The 23,437-nt window shown below is 41.9% G+C and overlaps 1 protein-coding gene across 1 annotated transcript in view; it reads left to right on the forward strand.

The window, feature by feature from the left end:
- LOC311498348 (calsyntenin-2-like) overlaps nt 1-23,437 on the forward strand; it is a gene marked incomplete at its 5' end in the record, with an annotated part of 268,748 nt that overhangs the window by 145,277 nt on the left and 100,034 nt on the right. The window contains one exon of the mRNA XM_084558889.1: nt 9,033-9,228. Within this exon, the coding sequence (XP_084415015.1) occupies nt 9,033-9,228 (196 nt within the window). The remainder of the gene's footprint in view (nt 1-9,032; nt 9,229-23,437) is intronic.

Here is a 23,437-nt window from a genome sequence, read left to right on the forward strand (position 1 = left end):
ATGTTTTCAGGACCCTGGAACGCAGCTGTCCAGTGAAACGCCCGGAGAGTAGAGATTGAGAGGTACAGGGATGTTGATTCGCCCCCAAAACTCTGACAGACTTGATTTAAAACAGCTAACTTTTACTCATGCATTACTCACTTATGGAATGAAAGTAAGTTTGGACACAAGTAAGATAGTCAAGGCTACTACACCAATCACGCATTACATTATGACCACTGACAGGTGAAGTAAATAACACTGACCATCTTGTGACAATACAATGTTCTGCTGGCATTCGTGTGGATGTTACTTAGACGTGTACCACCCACCTAGACCAGACCAGGCATCCCCACCCCATAGCAATAACACTCCTTGATGGCAGCAGCCATCCTCAGCAGGATGCAGCCTGACACAGACACACACAAAAAACAGATCCCAAACTGACCAAGTATTTGGGATGCACTGGAACAAGCCTGATCCACAGAGACCCTAACCCTCTCGACCCAAAGGCCCCCACTAACACCATTCTGTTGCCAGACACCACAGGACACCATCAGAAGGCCCATGTCCATTCTCTGATCTGTCAGAATGGGTTTGGAGGCACAAGGGAGACCTACACAGTATTAGGAAGGTGGTCATAATGTTATGACTGATCGGTGCATTTACCAGTTTTACACATCAACATCTGTTTACATGTCACAAGGTTATCTTGCCTTTGCTCAAAGAACAGAACATTATAGTAGAATCCTCTCTAACAAGCTGGCAACATAAAACTTTCAAAGATCAAGGCTACGGCAGGCAGAGAGTCTCACAGGAAACTACTCTTTTAATGTGACAAGATATTTCAAAAAGTGAAGATATTGTATTAATTATTATTGTATTAATGCTTAAAATGACGAATCATTAAGAAAGCAGTCGCATGTGGTAGAAGACGAGTGACTTTCACCCTCACCTTCCTCACAAGCATTACCATCAGGAGGGCAGTAGGTGGTACTTTAAAATGTAGGCAGACCTTTCGCTGACTGTCACTTCCAAACTCATGCACTTCCTGAGGTATTGCTCTCCCAGCTGCTTTGACCCATGAGCTGAAGGTCTAGTGTGGGGTTAACACGGTGGACAGGTTTAGCTAGTTGCCCCTAATCACGTTTGATTGCATGCAGCTGTGAATATGCCCAAAAGTGTAAGATGAATCATCAAAACCTTTCACAGGAAATTCACTAACAAAGATCATGCCTTAATTGATGCATTCAATTATTAGACAGGGCATGAGGGAAATGGATAGAGGACGGCGAGGGGTCAAAGGAAACTGACAAGAGGAGTGGAATTTCTAGATGGAGGATGGTCTTCAGAGGAGTCTTTGGCTCCTTGTCCATCTTGTTCCTGTAATGAAAGATGGAAGAGGAAGAAAAGAAAGGAGAGGGATGGAGAGTGCGGGGGTAGAGAACTAACAGATGGTTTAAACTTTTGAGTCAAATTTACACAGAAGTTACAGTGACAGTGCAGAGCATACGCAGACCCCAACACTGTAGCTGACGTGCAAATTACATAGAAGACTACTAGTATTTGGGAAGGTTCATTAACTATATGGAATGTCCTATGTTTAACATGGTTCCTGAACGCACCATAGTCTTGTGTTGTAAATGGTATCAGCCAATTAGTGATGTTCATTCAAGTTAACCTAGCGGGTAACCAGGTAGGTGGGACCGAGAGGTAAAAAACTTAGTCCAATAAGCTATATCTATTTAAGTTAGTGTGATTTAGTTACGTGCCTGCCTGTACAATCTAGTGTATTTGTTTGCTGGAGAGACTGGACGCTCAGTGGGAGCTTTTTTCCGTCGGGAATTCTACTTAATTGATGGTAAATCATGACCACACTGCGGACTGCAGCTAGCTAGCTCGTCGTGCTAGCAGTGTGAGAGACTTGTGTTTGCTAAACACTTACTACGCCAAGCTGCTGAGAACCTACTGGATGCTTATGCACGTAGACGGAGCCTGAGGACGTGTTTCTACACCACCGTGACGGGACACCTCTGAAGGAGGATTTTGCCAAATTATATCTAACGACATGCTGCATCCCAGGAACTGTGAGTACTGTTAAGACGCTGTGAAATGGATTCAAATGAGCTCCAACATGCGCATGCGCCAACGGTTGGGTGCCAAAGACTAATTTACTTAATGGGGACCACCTGGTCAAAAATAAATGTTATGTGTGCTTCTAGATTCTAGAAGTACCTCTGTGATAATGTATTTCCTGGTAACGAGAAGGGACCTATGGGGCCACAGTGGTTCTGTTAATGTATGGGAGGCTGAGCTCTCATGGGCAGCATAGCTGTATATGAAGCTAACCAGGTCTCTCTGCACCCTAGAAACAGTCATACATTCTGACTGCTGCTCTACACACATCCCAAATTTAATACTCTAGTATACCCGTCATCCACTCACCTCCCATGCAAAGAGTGGTTACTGAGAATAGCTTTTACCCTCCTGTAAAATAAGAGAACAGAGCGCTACAAAAGTAACTGCTATTCCTAATTTGTCCGCTGTTTTGGACAGAACAGAACATCCAGAACTAAACGGTAAAAAACTTTTGTTCATAAATGTTTTGTAAAAGGATAGCTCAGTAAATGTAAACATTTTCGTGATGTATCTGTTCTTCTTTGCACTAAAATAAAGGGAAACATTTGAGTTGTTGTTATTTATAGGTTATTGTACTATAATATTGTACTATGATATTTCTGGTCGGGCCCGCTTTAGATCACATTGAGCTGCATGTGGCCCCTGAACTAAAATGAGTTTGACACCCCTGCCCTAGAGTGTTATTGTAGGGCATAAGATGACTTTTTTACCTTTGTGAAATTTTTCAAGATCAGTGACGTTACCATATATGGTTCCTTGCCCTTAGGTGATGAATAAATGTAAACATTTATTTAGACCATTAGAACATAAGTGCTGATTCAGGCACTTGTCAGCATACACATTATCCCATTAGACAACATTAGGCCACTTCTTTGTGGTACCTAATAAAGCACTTACGCTCAGCGTTCATGCAGACGTGGACGTTGCAGACCACATTTGACCCTGATTCGACCTGAGAATGTTGCCTTGATCTTCTCTTGATTGGCTGGATCAAAACCACATGCTTTTCAACCTCACTGTGGCACAGGGACACAATTTAAAATGTGTGTTGAACTTACCATATATGGTTCCTTGCCCGATAAAGGATTAAAACACACTTATGAATTTGTGCACATTTAGTACTTAACACACTTAACAACACAAGATTCTTTGGAGTAGTAGTAGTTTCCCCTACTTCCACCTGTCCTATTCATAAGATGCCTGCAGACGTGAGCAGGTGTCACACTGTGCAAGCTACAGTATCATAGCGAGGATGTCCGGCCTCTGCTGTACCATGTATGACCATTCATTGGTTTATGTTGTGTCTCTTTTTATTTTCTCGCAACTATCCCGGTGTAACGGAGGGATAAATACTAAAACACTGGAGTACCCCTTAAGGGGAAATAAACTTTTAATAGTTACTACTACAGTTAGAGGTAGCACAGGTTAGGTCTGTATGTATATAATTCCTCCCCGCAGCAAATGAAAAGTAGCTGATAGCTTGTCACACAACCAACTGTCAAACTATCCATTATTATACAGTACTCCACTGAAATAGATTTTAATTAATTGGGAGCTTGCGTTAGGCTACTTTGTGGTTTTCTGCAGACATCACAACCGTTTGAGCTGTTTTCAGGAGGTCCAGTGTTTCTAGTAAAATCCCTGCACCCACCTATTGCTACCTTGACAAGATAGCATGAGAGACAAGTTCCTCCACCTTTCACTCTGACACACAGACACACAGAGGGTGGGTGTTCAGTCTGTTAGAAGACAGTGGGATGTCATTAACTCTGTGAGAGGAGCCTTTAATGTAATTAACAGAGAGGAGACGAGAGAAGCAAAGTGACAGCAGGGGCAGTAACCGCGAGGTCGAGTAAATCATCTCACACCCTTCAACAACAGTCATATGCGCAAATCCTCTTCTCCCCCCCCCCACCCTCCCTCCCCCTACTCTAGCACCATTGAGAAAGTGTGTCTTTAATTAAAAATCCCCCTTCTGACACCCACTCATACACAAACACCACTCTGAGTTTTATGCGCTCCAGTCAGAACATGTGGGCTTGATTAGTATTAATCCTTATCTCCAAAATGGACAGCTTCTCAATTGTGTTTTTTTCCTCGGCTGGCTAATTTCATGAAGAGCATAATTACAGCATTTTCAATTTCGGCCCTCTGCGCGGTTATGAGGCTGACTGTCTATCTCTGCACCGCAGCTGAGGGGGCTGTGTGTATCCGTGCAGAGTGCCCGCAGCTGGGTGATTGTGTATTTGGGAATGAAATGAGAAGGAGAATTAGCGAGTTATGGAGGTGACTAATACAAGAGATAATTTCATGTCAAATCCAAATTGGAAAAGCGGCCGAAATTGTAACAACTGTGTAAACCTCGTAGTAGACAGAAACTCTTGTGCAAATAGGGTTGATTCACCAACAAAGGTGAGTGGAAATATTAAAATAATGTGAGAGCAAATGTTTTGGTGCCAGCAAACCGACGCCTGGTCCAGAATGTGTTCAGTAACAGTGTGATATCCAGTAATCTGATTTTCTTTGTGTCTATGCGGTGTATGTTCCAACAGTAGGAGGATAAATCGCATGTCGGCTCTGATTAGAGCTTCTGAACTGGCACAGTTTGAGAAAATGTGTGTGTGTTCATGCCTGTGCTTTGGTCACTCTCCAGTAGGGAGATCGGAGCCGCCCTAAGGCAATGGCCATGTTCCCATCCGTCCCATCCCATCCTCTGCTCCTCCTTTCATCTGCATTTACATCTTTCACTTCCTCCTCTTCCTCTGCCTGTTTCCCGCCTGATATCTCCTCTACTTCTGACTCAGGAAACAGCCGCTGCACATATCTGTGCACTTCTGTGCAAAAAAAGAAACCTTTTCGGCAAAAGCAGCTTTATATTCAGATACAGGCAGCTCATCAACGATGCTCTGTCAGCTCTGATAATAACCTGGGGCCCCAGAGGCAGTGTGGCCCCCAATATTTTGTCACACTCCCCCAGCTCTGCAAACACGGGCCACCATTGCCAGTAAGACAGCTCTGCCTTCACTGATAATGAGCTCCGTGTCCTGGAGGATAGTGTAGTGTGGACTGGTGCCAGATTCCCTTGAGGCATTGAGCGCTGCACGGCTTCTGACACCAGCAGGGCGGCAGCTTAGGTCCTGAGCACATTTTCTGCTGACTAATAGAAAGCCATTAATTCAGGCTTGATTCAAGGAAAATGTAATGATGTCTAAGGGGAGACTCAGTAATCACAGCAGCAGAAGAAAAGTTAGAGGGGTGAATGAGATAAATATAAGGTGCCAAGTAAGTTCGTTTCAGAGTTTTACTATGTGTGTAAAGCATATCGTGATTAAAGTGTTTCGGGCATCGTACGAGGAGTACGGAGGATCATAAAAAGCAATTCATTAAGCCAAAAAGCCAAACAGTGATGATTACCCCGCAAATAAACTAATAAAGACATAGCACTGCAGCATCCATATCCATTAGTTTGAATCCATTAGTTTTAAATGGTCCCCTTCAAGAAGACAGAGTTCCTTCTGACCATAAATCCACCTCTTAAAAGTGTGAGATGACACAGAGACACATATTTTGCTAACAGTTTAGCACAGTAATTAGCGTTTGTGAGCTCTGCCTCTGCCAAGTGCCAGCCGCCCCAACATCTGTTCCTACGCTGCGGCCGGGGGCCACACTTCCACCCGGTTCCCTCCCTCCTCCGCCAGGCATCTCTGTCTCTCTGTGGGTGAGCGAAACACTTATCAGGTCTGGAGTGAAGTGATAGGCGGACATAAAAGGGAGACAAAAAAAAGAAAAGTCACAGATCTCTCCGCGGGCCAGAGCCTAAAACGAGGGAGCCCCACCCCTGCGGTCACCTTGACCCCTCTCCCCACTCCCCCATAAGCCACAATTAAATCATGAGGAGCATGTCGGCCCACCCGGCCTCATCGGTGGGCGTGCTCCATCAGCATATCATCAGCATATTCACCCTGATGGGAAGCTTCTGCACATGCCTGTGTATATTGGATTTATTTCTCGCTCCAGCGGTGATGGATTTTTTTCATTTGCCTGTTTTGTGGCGGTGTACCATTGAGAGAAGCTGCACATCGAGACTGTTGCATCTTCTGTCACTCCCCGTCGCACACCGTTTGCTCAGTGCCATTTTATGATTTCGCCCTCGCCGGGAAGCCGTGCTTCTCCATAGTGCGGGGGCCCATTTAACTCTGATAATGTCATTGTTCAGGCAATACGGAGGCGGAAGTCTTTACTGCAACACCCCCGTCTCAATTCTCTCTCTTTTTTTTTTTCTTTCTTTAGCTCTCTCTTTTCCCTCCGTTTACTCCGTCTTTATCATTTTTGCCTATAGCTCGTTTGTGGGCAAATTCTCATTCCCGAGCCTCGGCCCCAGCAGGAAGCTGAAGGTGAAGGCGGGTGGGGTGGGGTGGAGTGAGGTGGAGGGGATTATGACAGAGACAGGATGAAAGGGGAGCGAAAGGGTAGAAAATAAAGTTGCTCTTATCAGAACTTGCCAGGAGCAATGTGCGCACACAAAGCTGCTTGGGAATCCAATTTAGTCTCTGCTGTTAGTTTAAGTGATATCAGTGCAATTAGCCGTCACAGGTCAGAGTGTGAGCACAGCCCGTTAAGTGATTTCCTGAAATCCCACTAGTGGAAGAGCGAGGGGATGTCAGTTCTCCAAGACAAAAAAACAAAAAAAAAAACCCACCTCTCTCCAACTCCACAAATGGACCTCTTCTTTATACGTTCCTGCTAATAAATCTCAGCCGTCTCCCGGCTCTTTTGTTTTGCTCTTGTCAGCTGCTCACTGTGAATTTAAATGGATTTCCTTCCTCTGTATCTCTCCACTAGGGTGACTTTGAGCTGTTGCACTTTTATTTGAGCCCTGTGTAACTCAATTGTGCTGTATGTTTCTTTTCGGTGTGCCACTGAGAACGTCTACTTGTTGGGTGCGTAAACAGCAGGACCGTCCTTGATGTTTCTTACAAGAGCAATTAGACAGTAAGTAAGGAGGTGCACTTGTGGGCTTGATCTATTTATCAAGCTCCAGTGTGAGTTTCTGTCTGTGTTGCCTCGTTTTCCACATTACATGGACAACTCTAAAGTGGCAATAGCAATTACCCAAGGTGACTGAATTGTGGATGTCTTTTTGTATTATAATATATGCCAGTTTAGCGTTCATCCAGCATACATGAACTTTTAAATGGAGTCTTGTCAGTGTTCCTGATGTAACAGGTCATTAAAACTTCTCTTTTAACCACTGCCGGGGAACTTCACAGAGAAACAAGTTAAATTAAGTTTTTCTTCTTTAAAAAGTAAATTGGTCTACACTTAAAGCTCTGGTAGGTCCTAAGCAACATTCAGTTAAATTGGACTGCCTCTTCATTCAATTAATTTTCAGCGCAATTTTATTTATATAGCGTCAATGTGCTTGAGGCTGGCTGGGTAGAGAGAGAGAGAGAGAGAGAGAAAGAAAGAGGAGAGAGAGGGAGAGAGAGGAGAGGAGGAGGAACATGTAGACATACACAGATACGTGTAACATCTAAACAGGAAACAAACTAGAGTACAAGATCTGATACATGTTACAAGAGAGACTGATAATAAATAAAAACAAATGTAATCCCTGACTCATTGCAAGATGCTGAGCACCATCCTAATAATGTGTATAGGTTGATGAAATGTAAGTGGAAAATTGTGTTCAAAGGTAGTGTACACCGATCATACCAATACCTATTGTGTAGGTCTCCCTTGTGCCTTCAGTTGTGACTCATCAGAGAATGGACATGGGCCTTCTGAGGGTGTCCTGTGGTGTCTGGCAACAGAATGTTGTTGGTGGGGGCCTATGGGTCCTATGGGATCATCCCACAGATACTTGATCAGTTTGGGATCTTGTGCATTTGGAGGCTAGGTCAACACCTTGTGCTTTTTTTTTCATGTCTTTTGAGTTGTTCCTGAACTGTTTCTGTGTGTGCCTGTGTCAGGCTGCATCCTGCTGGGGATGGCTGCTGCCATCAAGGAATGTCATTGTTATGGGGTGGGGGTGCCTGGTCTGGTCTAGGTGGGTGCTACATGACTAAGTAGCATCCACATGAATGCCAGGTCCAGAAGTTTCCTAGCAGAACAGAATTGTCACAAGATGATGAATGTTATTCACTTCTCCTGTCAGTGGTTTTAATGTTGTGGCTGATGGACATATTATCATGGTCTCTGATGAGTCAGAGAATGGTCTATGGAGAGCTTCACTAGTGAAAATGAATGCATTCTAATATAACAGTGTCAGACTAAACTTCCTTTCAGTTTAATGTTCAGTTTATGTAGAAATTGCATCAGAAAGGTGGTAACTTTATTGAACTGTATGATCATCAGTTTGTGGTGATATTAAATTGTTTTTGTTATTTAGCACACTGACTAAAAATGGGGTTGTCAAAATAATAGAAACATGTCGGTACAACACAATACAATTCAATAGCACTGCAAACCGCAGCCTCCAAAATGAAAACACAATTGAATCAACAGCTCTCTAAGTAATTTTAGACAAATGCTGAATACTTTCACCTTCATGAAGCCAAGATTTAGTGCAGTGCTGTTATATTAGAATGCATTCTTTTTCACTGGTGTACCTAATGAACCAGCAAGTGAGTGCATAACATATTAAGTAACTACAGGTTTTTCACCTTACTGTAAGCCACGCGTACTAACGGCTGCTCTATGCAGAAGTACAGCATACAGAACTGTGTAAATGTCAGGCCAAACAAATATTTTTAACCATTCTATTAAAAAACCTCCACACAATCATACTTTACTCACCCAATATTGTTCAACTGGAGTCAAGCTGGCAGACTGTGATTAACACTGAGCTCATCCTTCTGTCTCTTTCTCTCACCCTTTCCTCCCTCTCTCCCACCCTTATCCCTGCTCTCCAGGGGAGATCTGCGCGTTCAACATCCACGGGCTTGAGGCTCCGTTCGAGGCGGTGGTGCTGAACGGTACGTCTGGTGAGGGCCAGCTGAGGGCGCGTGGCCTGGTGGACTGCGAGCTGCAGAAGGAATACACCTTCATCATCCAGGCACACGACTGCGGTTCGGGCCCCGGAGGCACAGAGGGCAAGAAGTCCCACAAGTGAGTAAAACAGACACCAGAATTTGAACTGAGCGGGCTGTGTGCAGGTGAACAGGATACATATAACAGATTGAAACCGCATCTTGCGACAGACCAAACATAGTCCTGGGTTCGTACGTGCAAAATCAGTGAAAAGGAAAGAGCGCCAACAAGGGAAGAGACAATTAAAAAGACAAGATTTTTCATTATTCATACATAAGAGCCTTGACTACATTATGCAAGGCTACAAGTAGTACATAAATGAATCATTCATTTAGACAATGTGTGAACTGCCATCACATTATCTGCTGCATTTGAAGAACAGCGAGGTTTAGAAGGGATGAACATCTATCTGTGCACATTCCTGAGAGTCCAGTGTGCACATTTGTGTGTAGGTGTGTAATTGAAAGCGTTTGAAAGGAACAACTAAGGACTGAAAGAAGACTTGTGGTCGTGGGTGGTTGTGGGGCTTACCTCAAGTCAAGTGTCTCGAGGTCCCGGAAAACTGGCTGCGCAAACAATGTGGGTCAAATACACTCTCAATCATCATCATTTCTGGATGGACCAAAAAAAAAGCAATCTAGAGCAATCCCACTTTGTGGTTCCTTACAAACAGATGCTAAGCTGTCAGATGCAGGGTCTGTAAAAATAGTTTCTACTCCACACACAGATACAACACATGGATACTTTTAGTGTGAATTCTTAGGCTTTACATACATCTGTTTTAGAAGCAGGCATATGCATGGGCCAGATATCCAGTCCAATAGGATTTAAAGTAAGCATGTCCTTTATTGACCACCTTACATTAGACTTGTAAATGAAACGAATGCGTGGAGGAGATTAGTGAAATTGACAAAGTTCTCCAATAACGCTGGTGCCGCTGTCATTACATGCAGGAGTTACCTCTGGCTACGGCTGTTTAGAAGCACCAATACGTCCATCATCATTATCAAACATCAGAATGCGAAACGAGACAATACAAAGTGCATCCAATTATATGATAACACGGAAAGAAAAGCAGCACAAAGGAATAAATCAATGACAGTGATAGACTGCAAAGAGTCTGACATTTTTTTCTCGACTTCAACTCGTGCATTCTCACGGCATGTTCCTTTATAACGATTATGTGTGCCAAATGGTGCATGCATGGTTTTTGTATGTGCACTTAGGTCAGACAACTACAAATAAATCAATATTTTTTAAAGAAAAACTGCAGTAAATCTTGGTTTTCTTGTTTTTCTGAGATATCTTTTGATACTTAATCACCTGCACCTTCTCTACAAGCAGCAACACCCTTCACAGATCTGACTGAGTCTCACATCTTGTGTCTTTTTAAGAGAATATTAACTGTGGATACAATGTCTGCATTCTTTCCTCCTCTGGCTGCAAAAGACAGAACCCACTACCTGCAGCAAACTGTATGTTAAATGAGAGGCAAAACATAGGGGGAAAAGTGCTCTAATAACATCCCCATTAATTTGCTTTTAGCACAAAGTAGACACTGAAGCAGACTGAAGTGCATAACCATGTTTATCAGCTGTCTTTTCTAGTCTGCATTACGAGAAATGAGCAGTCAGAGGTTGATTCAAGATTTTAGTTTTAGTCATTCGGCTCGGAACAAAATGAGATTTCCTCCTAGCCCCTAGCCCAGCGGTGCACGTACGTCTCTAAAAGCTACTCACTAATCATTGAGAGTAAGATAAACAAACAGAGCACAAAAAAAAAAAGTAAGTCTGCAGTCATGATGAGTACTTAGGCATTTGCGATTTCAAAGATGGTAGCTATTCTGTTTAGAGGTGAAAATAATAAAAGAATATTACACATGATAACTACTCGTATTACTTACATGAAAATCCCCACCTCCCACCAGCCAGCCGGACAGAAAAAGCAGGATTCCAGTAATATGTGTCATCCTAATGAATACAAATATCCCAAACCGGACAGGGACTCTCTGTTAATAACGGTAAATAAATCTCTCTGTGTAATGCTGATTTATGATGGCTCGGACTTTAAACTGCGCCGTGGGGTAATGTTTATTTCTTAAGAAAACTGGAAAATTAAGTCTACTCTGTTCCCTCACTTGTGGCAACACATTACTTTGAAGGAAAAAGATTACTTTTAAATTCTTATTTTCACAGAAAGCCCTTAAAAAATGCTCATCTTACGTTCGAGTGGAGGTTTATTAGTCTAATAACACTATTGTAGCTGCAGCTCTTCCTCCTCCTCCTCCTCCTCCTCCTCCTCCTCCTCCTCCTCCTCCTCCTGTCTGTCTCCATTGGGCCGCAGCTTGATCCCAGATTGCTTGCCCACCTCCACTTCCACAAAGTTCAGTAGACTATGTTTTAAAGAGGTCAGCTGATAATAACTATTTGTCACGCTTGGCTCTCCTGAAAGCAGCTCCTGTCTGAAATTGCTCTCGGTGCGGACCGCCACCTTTGTCCGCCGTCCTCTGCACATCTTCCCTCTGGGCCTTACCTCTCAACTCCGACCCCTCACCTTGACCTTAAGTGGAGACTAGCACAGAAATCTATCATCCCGCCCACCGTAGACACACTGCTACCGCCACTAACACACACAGACTATCAACGCAGAAGACACACACGACAGTAAACACGAGTTACTTAAAACTTTCACAGAGGTTTGAGAAATTATTTTAACCTTTAAAGTGCATACACTATGCGTCACTGACACTGCGTCAAAGAGAATGACAGATCTGAAGTATTGTTCCCATGTCTCTTTCTGCTGGATGCTTTGTGTCTCTTGATGGTCATTTTGTGTTTCTTTTTCGTATGTTGCATGACTTTGTGGTTGTTTTATGTCTGTACTCACGTCTTCTTCTGATTGCTGTCTGTTGCTTCATGTCATTTTGGGCGGTATGGGTGTATGTATGTATTTTCTAGTATTTTGGTGCCCGTTTGTGATTGTTTTACACCTCCTGATGGTCACTTTGCGGTCATTTTGAGTCACTTGTTGTTTTAAATCTATGGTTTATGGTTGTCTCTGTGGGTATTTTGCATGATTACGTGGTAACTTTCCTCCTTTTGTGTTTATTTTTGGTGTATTTATAATTCTAATGCATCCCTTTATGATCGTTCTGTGCCAGTGTGCGATAATTTTCGTTTTCTTTTTTATTGCATTATTTTTTTAGTCCTCTCATCTCATCAGAGTCATTTTGCTCATCACTGTGATTGTTTTGCACCTCTTAATGGTCTTTTTTCCCTGTGGTTCTTTTATTGACTCTCCATCGCGACATGTTTGTAGTGATTTCATGCAGAAGCTCTGAGCCGCAGTCATCTTTCATGGTCCGGCCCCAGTAAAGAGAACACCGGGGATATCCAGTTACATTCAACCTCTGTGGCCCTGCCTTTATGCTGCTGATCATGTTTTACATCCCTTTTAAGCACCCGGGTATTCTTTCACAAAAAACACTATTACTTTCTATCAACATAGCTCACTGCAGGCTGAGACGCAGACCCAGTTTGGTCGGCCCAGACAGGCTGACGCTGCAGGGGAAGTGAATTTGGGGACACTTTAAATGGCCTGTCCTTTCGCTGGCAACTCTCAAAGGAGGAGGCTGGCCTTTTGCCGCATGCCCCGCTCGCTCGCTCCGATTCAGAAAGGAACTAACAGAGAAGAAGAATCTCTGCCTAAGGCTGCGCTCAAATTACACATGACACGTCAACAGCGGAGAAGGAAGCCAGTCAAGAAAATTAGCTGCTAAAGAGGACAGGAGAGAGGATCAGGAGTGACACAGGATGAGTTTAAACTCCTCTCTCCTTTATCCTCTCCTGCTCTGCTTACCACTGGCTGCTGGCCTACTTCTCCCTGTTGTATTTTCTTTTTTCAGGCTGGCTACAGCTTGCTGTCTGGCTCTGTCCTTCTTTCTGTCAGGTCTTCTGTCTCTGCTCAGTGTGTGAATATTTCGTCAGACTGCCTCTGCATTCACAAATGGATTCTCTCTCTGCTCTGGCTGTACAAATATGTCTCTCAGTGTGATTTCTTTGCACACGAATGAGATGTTTTTTTCTTTTTCTTTTTCCTTTTCAAGTGGCATGTCAAACTCTGAATATATGCATTATCAAATCAAAGTGTTAGGTTTTTCCATGGAGGGTTTTATAAACAGTGACGTTAACGACTGCCTTTTCCTGTGTCAGAGCGCTAACATAACTGCATACAGATCTATTTAGTCAGTTCTGAATCACACTACTTCACACTGCCCTCTGATATATTTCACTTTAGTCACTTGTCAGCAAAGTGCAAAGCCTGAATGAATTCACCTTAAACTCCCCGACACTGTTTCTGCTCAGGTCAGCTTTAAATGAAACACAAATTAATCTATAATACTGTGGGGCTGACCTCTGCCAAATGAACAATTTGTACTGAACTGCGAAGGGCTCTCAGCCTTTATTGTAAAGGGCAATAAATGTGATAGATGTCTGTTTTATGTCAATTGATTTAACACAATAGCGATTCAGCCGAGACGTTGAAAAATGGTAACCGGTGTCACGTAGTGCTGACCCTTGAGAAAAAAATGTGCAGGAAATGACTTAATACCACCCAAGTCAAGTCAAAGAAAGAAAGAAAACACTAAGATTAAAAAAAATCTATTTCAATTAATTAAATTAAAATGTCTCAAGGATTACCACTTTGACTCAACACGCAAATTAACATGTATGTTCTTCACGCTCTGCACAGACTTTAATAAAAAAGATGAACTCATGAGTGAGTCAGTCAGCGTGTTTGTCCCAGCTTTGTTCAGACCCATAGAACAGAATCAATTCAGGTAAAGGCTGGATTTTCCAAAGACATTTCTCTCTTGGCCTTACTTGACGGGTCATGAATTGGTGACACTGGATAAAAAGATGATAATAAAGAAGAACATTTTTCTTCTTCTCTGAGCTCTTTTGATAATATCCAACTGGGCAAAGTTGAGCTGGACAACCGTGATGTTACGTAGTTATCAGTGAAAGCTTAGCAGTATTTCAGGTCTTAATCTTGAAATAAACCATATTTCGGAAATAGATGTTTTGTTTTGTTTTCTTCTAAAATGAAGCTTTTATCTCTCTATATTTTTGAATAATTAGGTTTAAAGAGAATAACACCCAATAAATCTTGTTTTCCATATGAGGAAAATATGGTTAAGATGAAAGTTTAAACAGATTTTGACCCTAAATGTATGTCCCTCCGCATCCAAATGTTGTTGTTTCGTGTTTCGAGAGACACTCTTTAATGTGGATTCTGTTTAATGAGCTCCTCTTAAAACGAGCACAGCTCAGAAAAAAAAGCTTAAACTGAATTATATCTGCGCTGAAAGGGTTTGTTTTTTCTTCAAAATGTGCTATGGGATTTCATAATATTGATGTTTTTTTTTAATGACAGCTCTGCAATAAAGTCCTACAGATTGAATGTTTGTTTAAAACCTTAAATTAATTACTACAATTGTTATTTTAGGACCGTACTTCCAACTTCTAGATTGGGATACCTATTATGGACCGCAAGTAACATCTAAGGGATCACAAAAGGTAACCGGTGCCCAGCTGTTCAAAGTTTAATCTGGATCAGAATGACCCGGATTTAGATTTTCTCTCATGGGTCAGATAATACATCTTACTTTTGTGCTGTGTGTTTTTTTATTTTTTTTTAAAAACATTAGATTGCATCACCCTGATCCAAATACATGTTTTAAAATGACCAAATCCAGAATGCCAGATTATTATTACTCTAAAAGGGACTGCTTATCACTATCTAGGCTGCTATGTAAAGAACAGCAGGTAGGTTTTTTTTTGGGGGGGGACAGAAAACTGCACAATAACTACACAATCAGACCCATCACCCCACCCTCAACAAATAAATACAAATACAAATTATTGCATCGCTACCAGGCACCATTACCCTGTCTGTGCTGCACCTGAGCCTGTTGAAGACCCAGAATAACCTCCAGTGTTCTCTCAGAGTCAGAGACTGACTGGACAAGTGACAAGAGATACTACTTTTGACTTGTGTCACTGCAAACAATATACATTGATAAACGACAGTTTAATTTTGCTTGGCATGATCAGCAGTTTATCAGCTTTGCTTATTAAAAATCTGAATACACAGCTTCTGCTGCTTTATCGCTTTATCATGTAATGCTTACACAAAGCAAGTCCAAATATGAACAAATGTATGACTACTAGGAATCCTAATAGACATATTAGTTCACAGTTTATTCATTTTGTTCTTAAAATCCACCCTGAATCCAGCCTTCAGCCAGCATCTGGTGTTCTGGTGTGCCTGGAAGCTAGACCAACTTCCCAACCCATAGAAATTGGGCTGGAACCACTCCATTGGGAGCTGATTACGCACAGGCTTTTTGTGGATAGAACAGTAACCGCAATGTAGGCATCCATGTCATCTGAGCGCTGTGGAGTTGAATTAGTTTAAACTGGAATTATAAATTTGAATTGCAAATATAAATTGTGTTTTTTCTTCTGACTAATGTATTTTACCTCTTTATAAGTATAAACAGTGAGGGAGAAATTATTTCTCAGCTTACGTACCAACCATTACTGTGCAATGCGTTAATAGCCCAGGTTGCAAAAAATTTCTAAGAATCAGTATTTTAGGATGACATCAATTCATGGCCTGATCTTCTGCCAGTGCTCCTCAAACAAACTGTATAGCAATCTTAAATGTCAGTGGAGCTGAACACATGAGTCTTCGGGAAAGGTACAGCTGAAATACAAAGTAATCTTGCTAATAAGCCTCAGAAGACGAGAAGTTTCTGTTCTATGTGACTCTCCTCAAACTCCTTTCTCGGTGCAATTTTCCTCTGTTCTCACAGCCTTACAAAGCAAATGATATTCCTAATTCTTCCTAGAGGGGGGCAATAAATTCACAGGGTTATGTGCCCCAGTGGTTGTGTGTGTGGGGAAATGTGTGTGTTTGAGAGCAACTCTAAACGTAATTTAGACAAACTGATGCTTCCTCATGTCCGTGCGTAGCGGCACATTCACTCACAGTCAACGTGCTTGGCAGCACAGGAGTTAGTAAAGTCATCATTAGCAAATCTTTAGGCCTGCGTGTACTAACCTCACTGCAGTTTGGAGAGGCTAATTATCTCACCAAAACAGACAGCTGAGGACAGTTGTGTACCCACGCACAAACACAGTCCCAAATCCCAAATGCCGAGTCAAATCCATGCTGATTTTCCAAAATTTACATATAAACAAGACAAAGGTCATAGCTGGGGATAGGCTGATTTTGCATCTCAAAGCCAACCTGCATATAAACACGCTTGTGCACAGACAACTACCTTAAAAGACACTCAACATTAACAAAAAAATAGTCACTTTGTTATGAGTGAAGAAGTGGGCCAAAAGCTGTGCTTGTTAGCATAAGCTGTCATGATAGATTTCTGCAGTGTGAAGACCGGGGGACTCCACGCAGATAGTGCCCTGTCAATGTGTCGCCTCTTTATTCTACCAAGAATCTTAGCTTCACGCTTGTCACACTTGATGCTAATATGAGTGAAACCTCATTCTGTCAAATCCAGTTAGTTGACATGACTATTAATTCCTGCAAATGAAAAAAAAAAAAAGGCACCTAGTGTAGGAATGTGTTGTTTATCTTCAGCCAACATAATGTAATGGGATAGCATAGTCTCTGTTTCAATTATGAATATGCGCTGCCAGGAACTGTGCCATCTGTGCTTGTCTGCTTCAGTTACCATACAAAAGAAAGTGACACCCGTTCAAACCACAAACCACAATCAGGCAATCGCTGCACATCCACGGATGCTCAGATGCTGGTCAGCAGAGTTGAACTAATGGATACTCAGTCAGTTATCTGTACACAAACGGTCTTAAATGTAAAGACTGCAGCTTTGCATCCAGCATCTTTGTGTTACAGTGTAATGTACCACCATCCATTGCTGGTTTGATCCATACTATCTGGTGTAGTCTAAGCAGGATCTGCTCATGAAGTTAAAAACTGAACTGGATTACCATGCATCATAATCACCTTGTATTGAGATTACACAGGCCCCCATGGAGTCCTGTGGTAGCGCCTCAGGGTCCTAGTCAATGTGGAAGTGGGATTTCCTAGCATATTGATGAGGCTCCCGTTCTGTGTTGTGCTGTGCGTTTGATCCCATTGGTATAGTTAGGGTTGTTTATTTTCATTCCGGTCTTACACAAGGAAACTGACGATTCAGCCTCTTGGCTAATTCTTGACAAAGATTAATTGAGTCCTCTGCCTTTGTGTTGGGTGAGGAGGTGTGTATATGTGTGTGTCCTGATAAATAATGAGTACAGATGAATATGTAATAAGCTGGGAACAATACTCACCTGACATTAACATGCATCGCCCGGCTTTACCATGCAGCTGGTATCTGATTGTGTCTGCATATCATTTAGCCGGGTTGAGATCACACCTGGCACTTCAACTGCCCGGATTGTCTTTCATTTTCATTTTCTCATTTTTGTTGGATATTTCTATGCAAGAAAAGTGACTGCGAACATTTTCGTGCTTTCTTTTTTTTTTTTTTTTTTTGGGATGTATAATACTTGTTTAAAATATTTTTGTAAAACCCTGGCTTCAGCCTTGAAGATTAGTAAGTATAAGTATGTTTTTTTTTTCGTAGTCTGAAATCAGTCCAGCATCTGCATCTTGAGCCTCAATCTGTTTGGACAAACAGCCTGCTGCTTTTTCTTCCTTTCTATTTTTGATCATACTACTGATTTATTATTTTTTTTTTTCTGTTTACTTGGTTTATGAATCCTTATCCACATTTTCTAGTAAAATATATCTGTGAAACAGCATTCAAAAGATTGGGGCCAACAAGCAAAAAGAAACCTTGAGCAGAAACCAGCTCATATGGGGGGACCCATCTGCCAAAGGCCAGCTGGGTAGAGACAGAAAAGAGAGAGAAGAGAACAGCAGGAGAAACGAGATAAACATACATCTGTCATAGATACATACATCTGAAAACAAATACAGCATATAGCTGATGATGTTACGTGACAGTTTGAGAATATAAGAGGAATCATAGGTAGGTTGGAGGTAGGAGTGGATAGCTGCAGGAGGCCATGAAGACTGAACAGGTTGATGAGACCACGACAGCAAATGTAGTATGGAGCTCCACACGAAACACACAACTCCAGGCCAGAGACACTCACGAGAAGATGAAGCAGAAAGTGAAGAAGGAAGTAGAAACAAAAATTAACCCGACACAACGGTGACTTGCGTTTGGGTAGCGTTTTTGTGGAGCGAGCCATACTGATGAGTGCACAAGTATAAATGGCTTGCACCGCCGTAGGCTATGTGGGTAGGTTATGGCATCTAGTCCTGCAGAGGCATAAACCACACTTAAGTGACAAAATTCACAATCTATATTCTGATTTCCTAAGTAATTAGCCTTGACAGCAGATAATTTGACTTGTCACAGTGGGAAATTACAGGATCAGAACATTTTTCCCCCCCAATAAAAATAAATAAATAAATAAAACTGGCTATTGTGTTTTAGAGTGGCAAACAGAGTTTACCCTGTAACAGGTTCTCAGTCATCCAGGTCATGGTATATCAAAAAAACTAAAAGCTGAAACAAAGGCAGCTGGACTTGTTGGGTGTCCTTGAAGACATTTCACCACTCATCCAAACAGCTTTTTTCAGTGTATGATGTGCATCTAGTGGTATTTGTTTGGTGCCTTTATGTAATAACTGTTATGTTTTGATGTAGCTCATAGCCCAGTAATATTCTACTATTCACTGTCTGCACTCAACACAATGACAAAACACATTAAAGAGTGTTAACTTTTTGAGTTTTCCATTTGTTATTGTCGTAAAATGTCATTTCGTCCGTCATTTGGAGATGAGCTTTGCCGTGCCAGAACTCTGAGCTGGTGACTTTGTAATTCATTTGTAAGGTCTTTCAGTGAGTTAGACTAATTTAGAGAAATTCTGCCTAGGTATCAAAATGTACTGTGTTGAATCAACACTGATATTCAGGACGGTGACTATAAGCTGACAGGCTAAAGTTCTGATGAGTAAAATGAATTATATTTACATCTTTTGTGTATGTTTTTGCCATTTTATTGGGCCGACATTGATTCTTCTGCTGGATTTGATGTATGTGGCGCTGGAGCGCATCTGCAGCGAGGGGGTGATTGAGAGGAGACTTGAATGAATTGTTCTAAGTGAGTTTCTTACTTTAGTAATGGCATTCATCGCGCTGTATGAGATACCTGTCTATGATGCAACATCCTGTTTTTTGTGTATCTGTATGTTGTTGATGGTTTCTATAGCAGTGGCATCATAATGATCGTATTAAGAGGTGTTGTGAATAAGGTTGGAGGTCACTGAAGGCCTAGGTGGAAAATGTACATCCCACCACTGGTGTTGATGCTACGTGTACCTGCATTGGCTAACTCTCGAGGGTCTGCAGTTGGTAATTTTACCCCACTTGTAATCATAGATATCCATACTAATGGAAAACAAGCTCTTAGATTTAGTTTCTTCAGTCTGGGATGTTTAACCATTAACTTTTCCAAGTAACCGTCCCCATGGCTTTATTTTTTTATCTACTTTGCTCAGTGCTGTGACCATTTACGTGCACATGAGGTCACTTAACCCCCCGCTGTCTTTCTGTGTCACTCAGACTCATTGCGGACCCCTGCTTATGAGCTGTGGCCTGTCACAGGGAGCGAAAGCAGCCTTGGGCTCAGCTTGGCAATCCTCCAGCAATATGAAAATGCACACACACAAACACCCCCCTCCTCCCCCCCCAGAGAGCCAGGCATCTGTGTATTCCAGATGTGAGCCATCAGCAGAGAGACACACATTCACATGCACACAAAGAAAGAATATTTTTTGCAGTTATTGCATTTAGATATACAGTATATCATGCATTTGTGTGCATAAATACATAATCACACACAGACACATACGCACACGTTGAGCAGTCCTTCCATACCAGCCCCAGAGAAGTGGAACATATGCTTGCTCCCACACCACTGGGGAGTGTGGAGAAACGGGGGGGGGGGGGGTTGTTTATGAGAGAGCATCATTAATATGACAAAACAAGACTGGCTGAGGGATTTGCCACACGCGCTCGTGCAACAATCGTCTGTCAGTGCTTCTTATCACCACCTTCTACTGCTGTTAGCGTCACCATTAGCAATGCAAGAGCCCAGAGACAAGCCGCCGTTATATACTGCGCATGTTCGTGTGTAAATAGTAAACACTATTTTGATGTTGTAGTTGATTAAGGCAGTGTTAACCCAGTCTTTTTAGCTGCTTTCCTGGAAATTACACATAAAACCAGAAGAAACCAATGACAACAAATTAAAATAAAGAAAGTGGCAAAAAATAATTAAAAACTGGTGGTGCAAGGTGTGAGTAATTATTTCTGCCTGAAGTCAATGCAGAGGTTTGTATTGAGGTTTGTCTTACTTTAATCTTGATACAGATAGGGCTGACAGTGACGGTTAAAGATGGTTGGTTCTGTCAGGCAGGCTAAGGTGAAGGCAGTTAGGAAGCAGGCTGAAATGGCAGGCTGGGAGTAGGTGGAGTGGTGCTGAGCTGGGCTGGAGATCTTGAAGTTGAGGTGACAAGTAGTGATCCTGGAACACGGAGGGGGACTGGTTACAAAAAGTCAAGCATGGATATGAACGCAAAATCTTAGACAGCCAGAGTCAGTTAGTTACTGCACAAGTAGATGGAACAAACTACTGAGGAGTGGATGAGAGAACAGGGTCAATATACTGCAGGGCTGGATAGATGGATAGGCTTAAGGTGTGCAGGCTGTTTGCAGAGCAGGAGATGACTGGATTGTCACGCCCTCGCTCACTGAGACAAAACAAGGACAAGAGACATGAGGGAGGGAAATCACCAGAAAGACAAGGAATATGGGAGAGAACACACCAAAGCCACAATGACTTCAATACCAGCACTGATATGTGTTATTTTTAAAAGTGTCTAATGTAGTATCCTTCAAGGGAGAGAAATGCGTCATGGTTTGTATGCGTCTCTAATGGGCCACTTTTGAATATATTTGTAATTATCACCGAATAATGTTTCTGCTGGTGCATCTTTTCACTGTTTTTGTCAATTATTTTCTTATATTCTTGTTAAAATGCAAGACGGGCTTTTAAGCGTGAATAACAAATGCGTAACTTCGACAAAATAACGAGCGGGTTGCTGCGAGCTACAGTACCACACAACAAAAATAAATAGTGCAGTCACTAATAAGTGTTTATGCAACCGGAACGTGATGATGAATCGATGCCTATTGACTCCAGAATTGATACTCAGAATGAGGCATTGTGTTGTTGCATTGATACTTCAGGGAACCAAATGTAATGGGAAAAATGTATACAGTGAAATACAATTCTGTACTTGAGTAAATGTACTTGGTTTCACGTCTTTGTCCCTCTTGTGTGTGTTCACCAGTTGTTCATATCTTTCTGTTTTCTATTAATCTGTTTAGCTGTGTGTGTATTGAGGCGCAAAAACAAACCGCAGCCTGTGTTTGTGTACTTGTGACAAAGTGAGATAAGGCAGTGAGAAAATCCATTGTGCCTGAGCTCTGCTTTCCCGTTGCTTCTGTCTCTGTTGTCTGATCTGTCTCCATCTGGCCACATGTTGGAAAGATATTTACTACTTCTTTTATGAGGATAATTTCACCATAATTTCCATACACACCAGCTAATCTCATAAACCACTAACTCATCTCCACCCCATTGTCTCTTAAAGCAAACCTTTACCATGTCTTTGCCACTCTGAGGCTATTCCCAGGTGTTGTTGTAACCCACCATCATCCATCACCAGTTGTCAGTCATTGAAATGAAGGATTGATTATGCAATCTATTGCTTCTGAACACTGGAGAGTATTGATGAAGACATTTTAAATTAATAAACTGTGGGGGGAAATTACATGATGTGTGACTTAATATGAGTAACTGCTGAAAAATCACTTATGGAATAATTAATTAGTGCAGTTTGGATTGCTTGGAGAACTTTGCATGGTGTGCAAAGCCGTGGCGAGTGAAGTGCTCTGGGGGATGTTTTTGCTACACAATGTGTGCAATCCATAGGGTCAGGTCAAACAGTGCATTACACAAAGCACAGTGTGACTATCGGTTACCAAACTAATCCATCACCGGCAGTGAACTCTGACCTTAAGCAGCTAAACTTAACTATCAGAGAATCTAAGGTAATTAAATACCACTCCTTCTTGCACCCAGTCACCCAGTCTTGTGATGGCGACAGATGTTGGTACATTTCCATACCTGTGTGTGTGTCATCAAGGACGTTTTTAACCATATAAACCATTTGTGACAGGACTGTTCAGTGTTTAGGTGCAGTGCATCTGAGTTTTGCTCTTGCTTTTATTTTCTTGATGCAGAAAAGCCAGATACTGAAAATAAAGGAAACAAACTTTGATTAAATGTTACACTTTTCTGGCCGACAGTTACCAAGACAGAAGGTGGCAGCATGAGGTGATTGGGGTTAATAATAAATGAACACATTAATAATTTAATTCATTGATGTGCAGACAGTGATGAATAGTTATTTAATATTTTGAAATGCAAAGGTGTGCAGGTCTTGGGTAAAGCTGAAGGACTCATAAAGGACAGATTTTTTAATGTGATTAAATTTGGAGCAGAGACAGAGACATTCTGACTTTCTAAGGTACAGATGAAGATGCCACCTCTCTGAAGTTCCTCACCAAGGCTGGTACTCAGTCATGTGTTTTCTGTAATCACAATTTTATTAAACATTAAGCTCAAGCCAAGATGACCCAGATGAGATGGTTTAGTTAAGATGCGTAGTACTTTATATTAAGATGGGTGTCATTCCCCATAAAATCCTTTGTTAAAATAGCCAACGCAAAAATAACATTCCAAAAATAACATTTTATTTTGGTTTCTAGACTACTGTACAGACGCCTGGCAAGCTGTGATGAAACCCACCTGTCATTCTGAGCAGTCATGACCATAATCATGCATAGATTTAAAACAAATTAGCTTCAGAAGCCCAAACCATTTTTGGCTGTTAACATGTTTATTTCCGCTGTGAGGTTTGGCATTTTAACAAGGATGGGGTTTAACTCGCTTTTGGAGCCAGCATAATGTGGCCATTCAAGAAAATGTATGTTATCTAATAGCTTCATCCCTGGTGTTTGTCGCTTGGCAATACGATTTATGGCATGTAAACTAAACTTAACTATGTAAATGTGGCGGGAAAATCA

The sequence above is a fragment of the Chelon labrosus genome (assembly GCF_963514085.1).
Source record: "Chelon labrosus genome assembly, chromosome: 13".
Classification (NCBI taxonomy): Eukaryota; Metazoa; Chordata; class Actinopteri; order Mugiliformes; family Mugilidae; genus Chelon; species Chelon labrosus.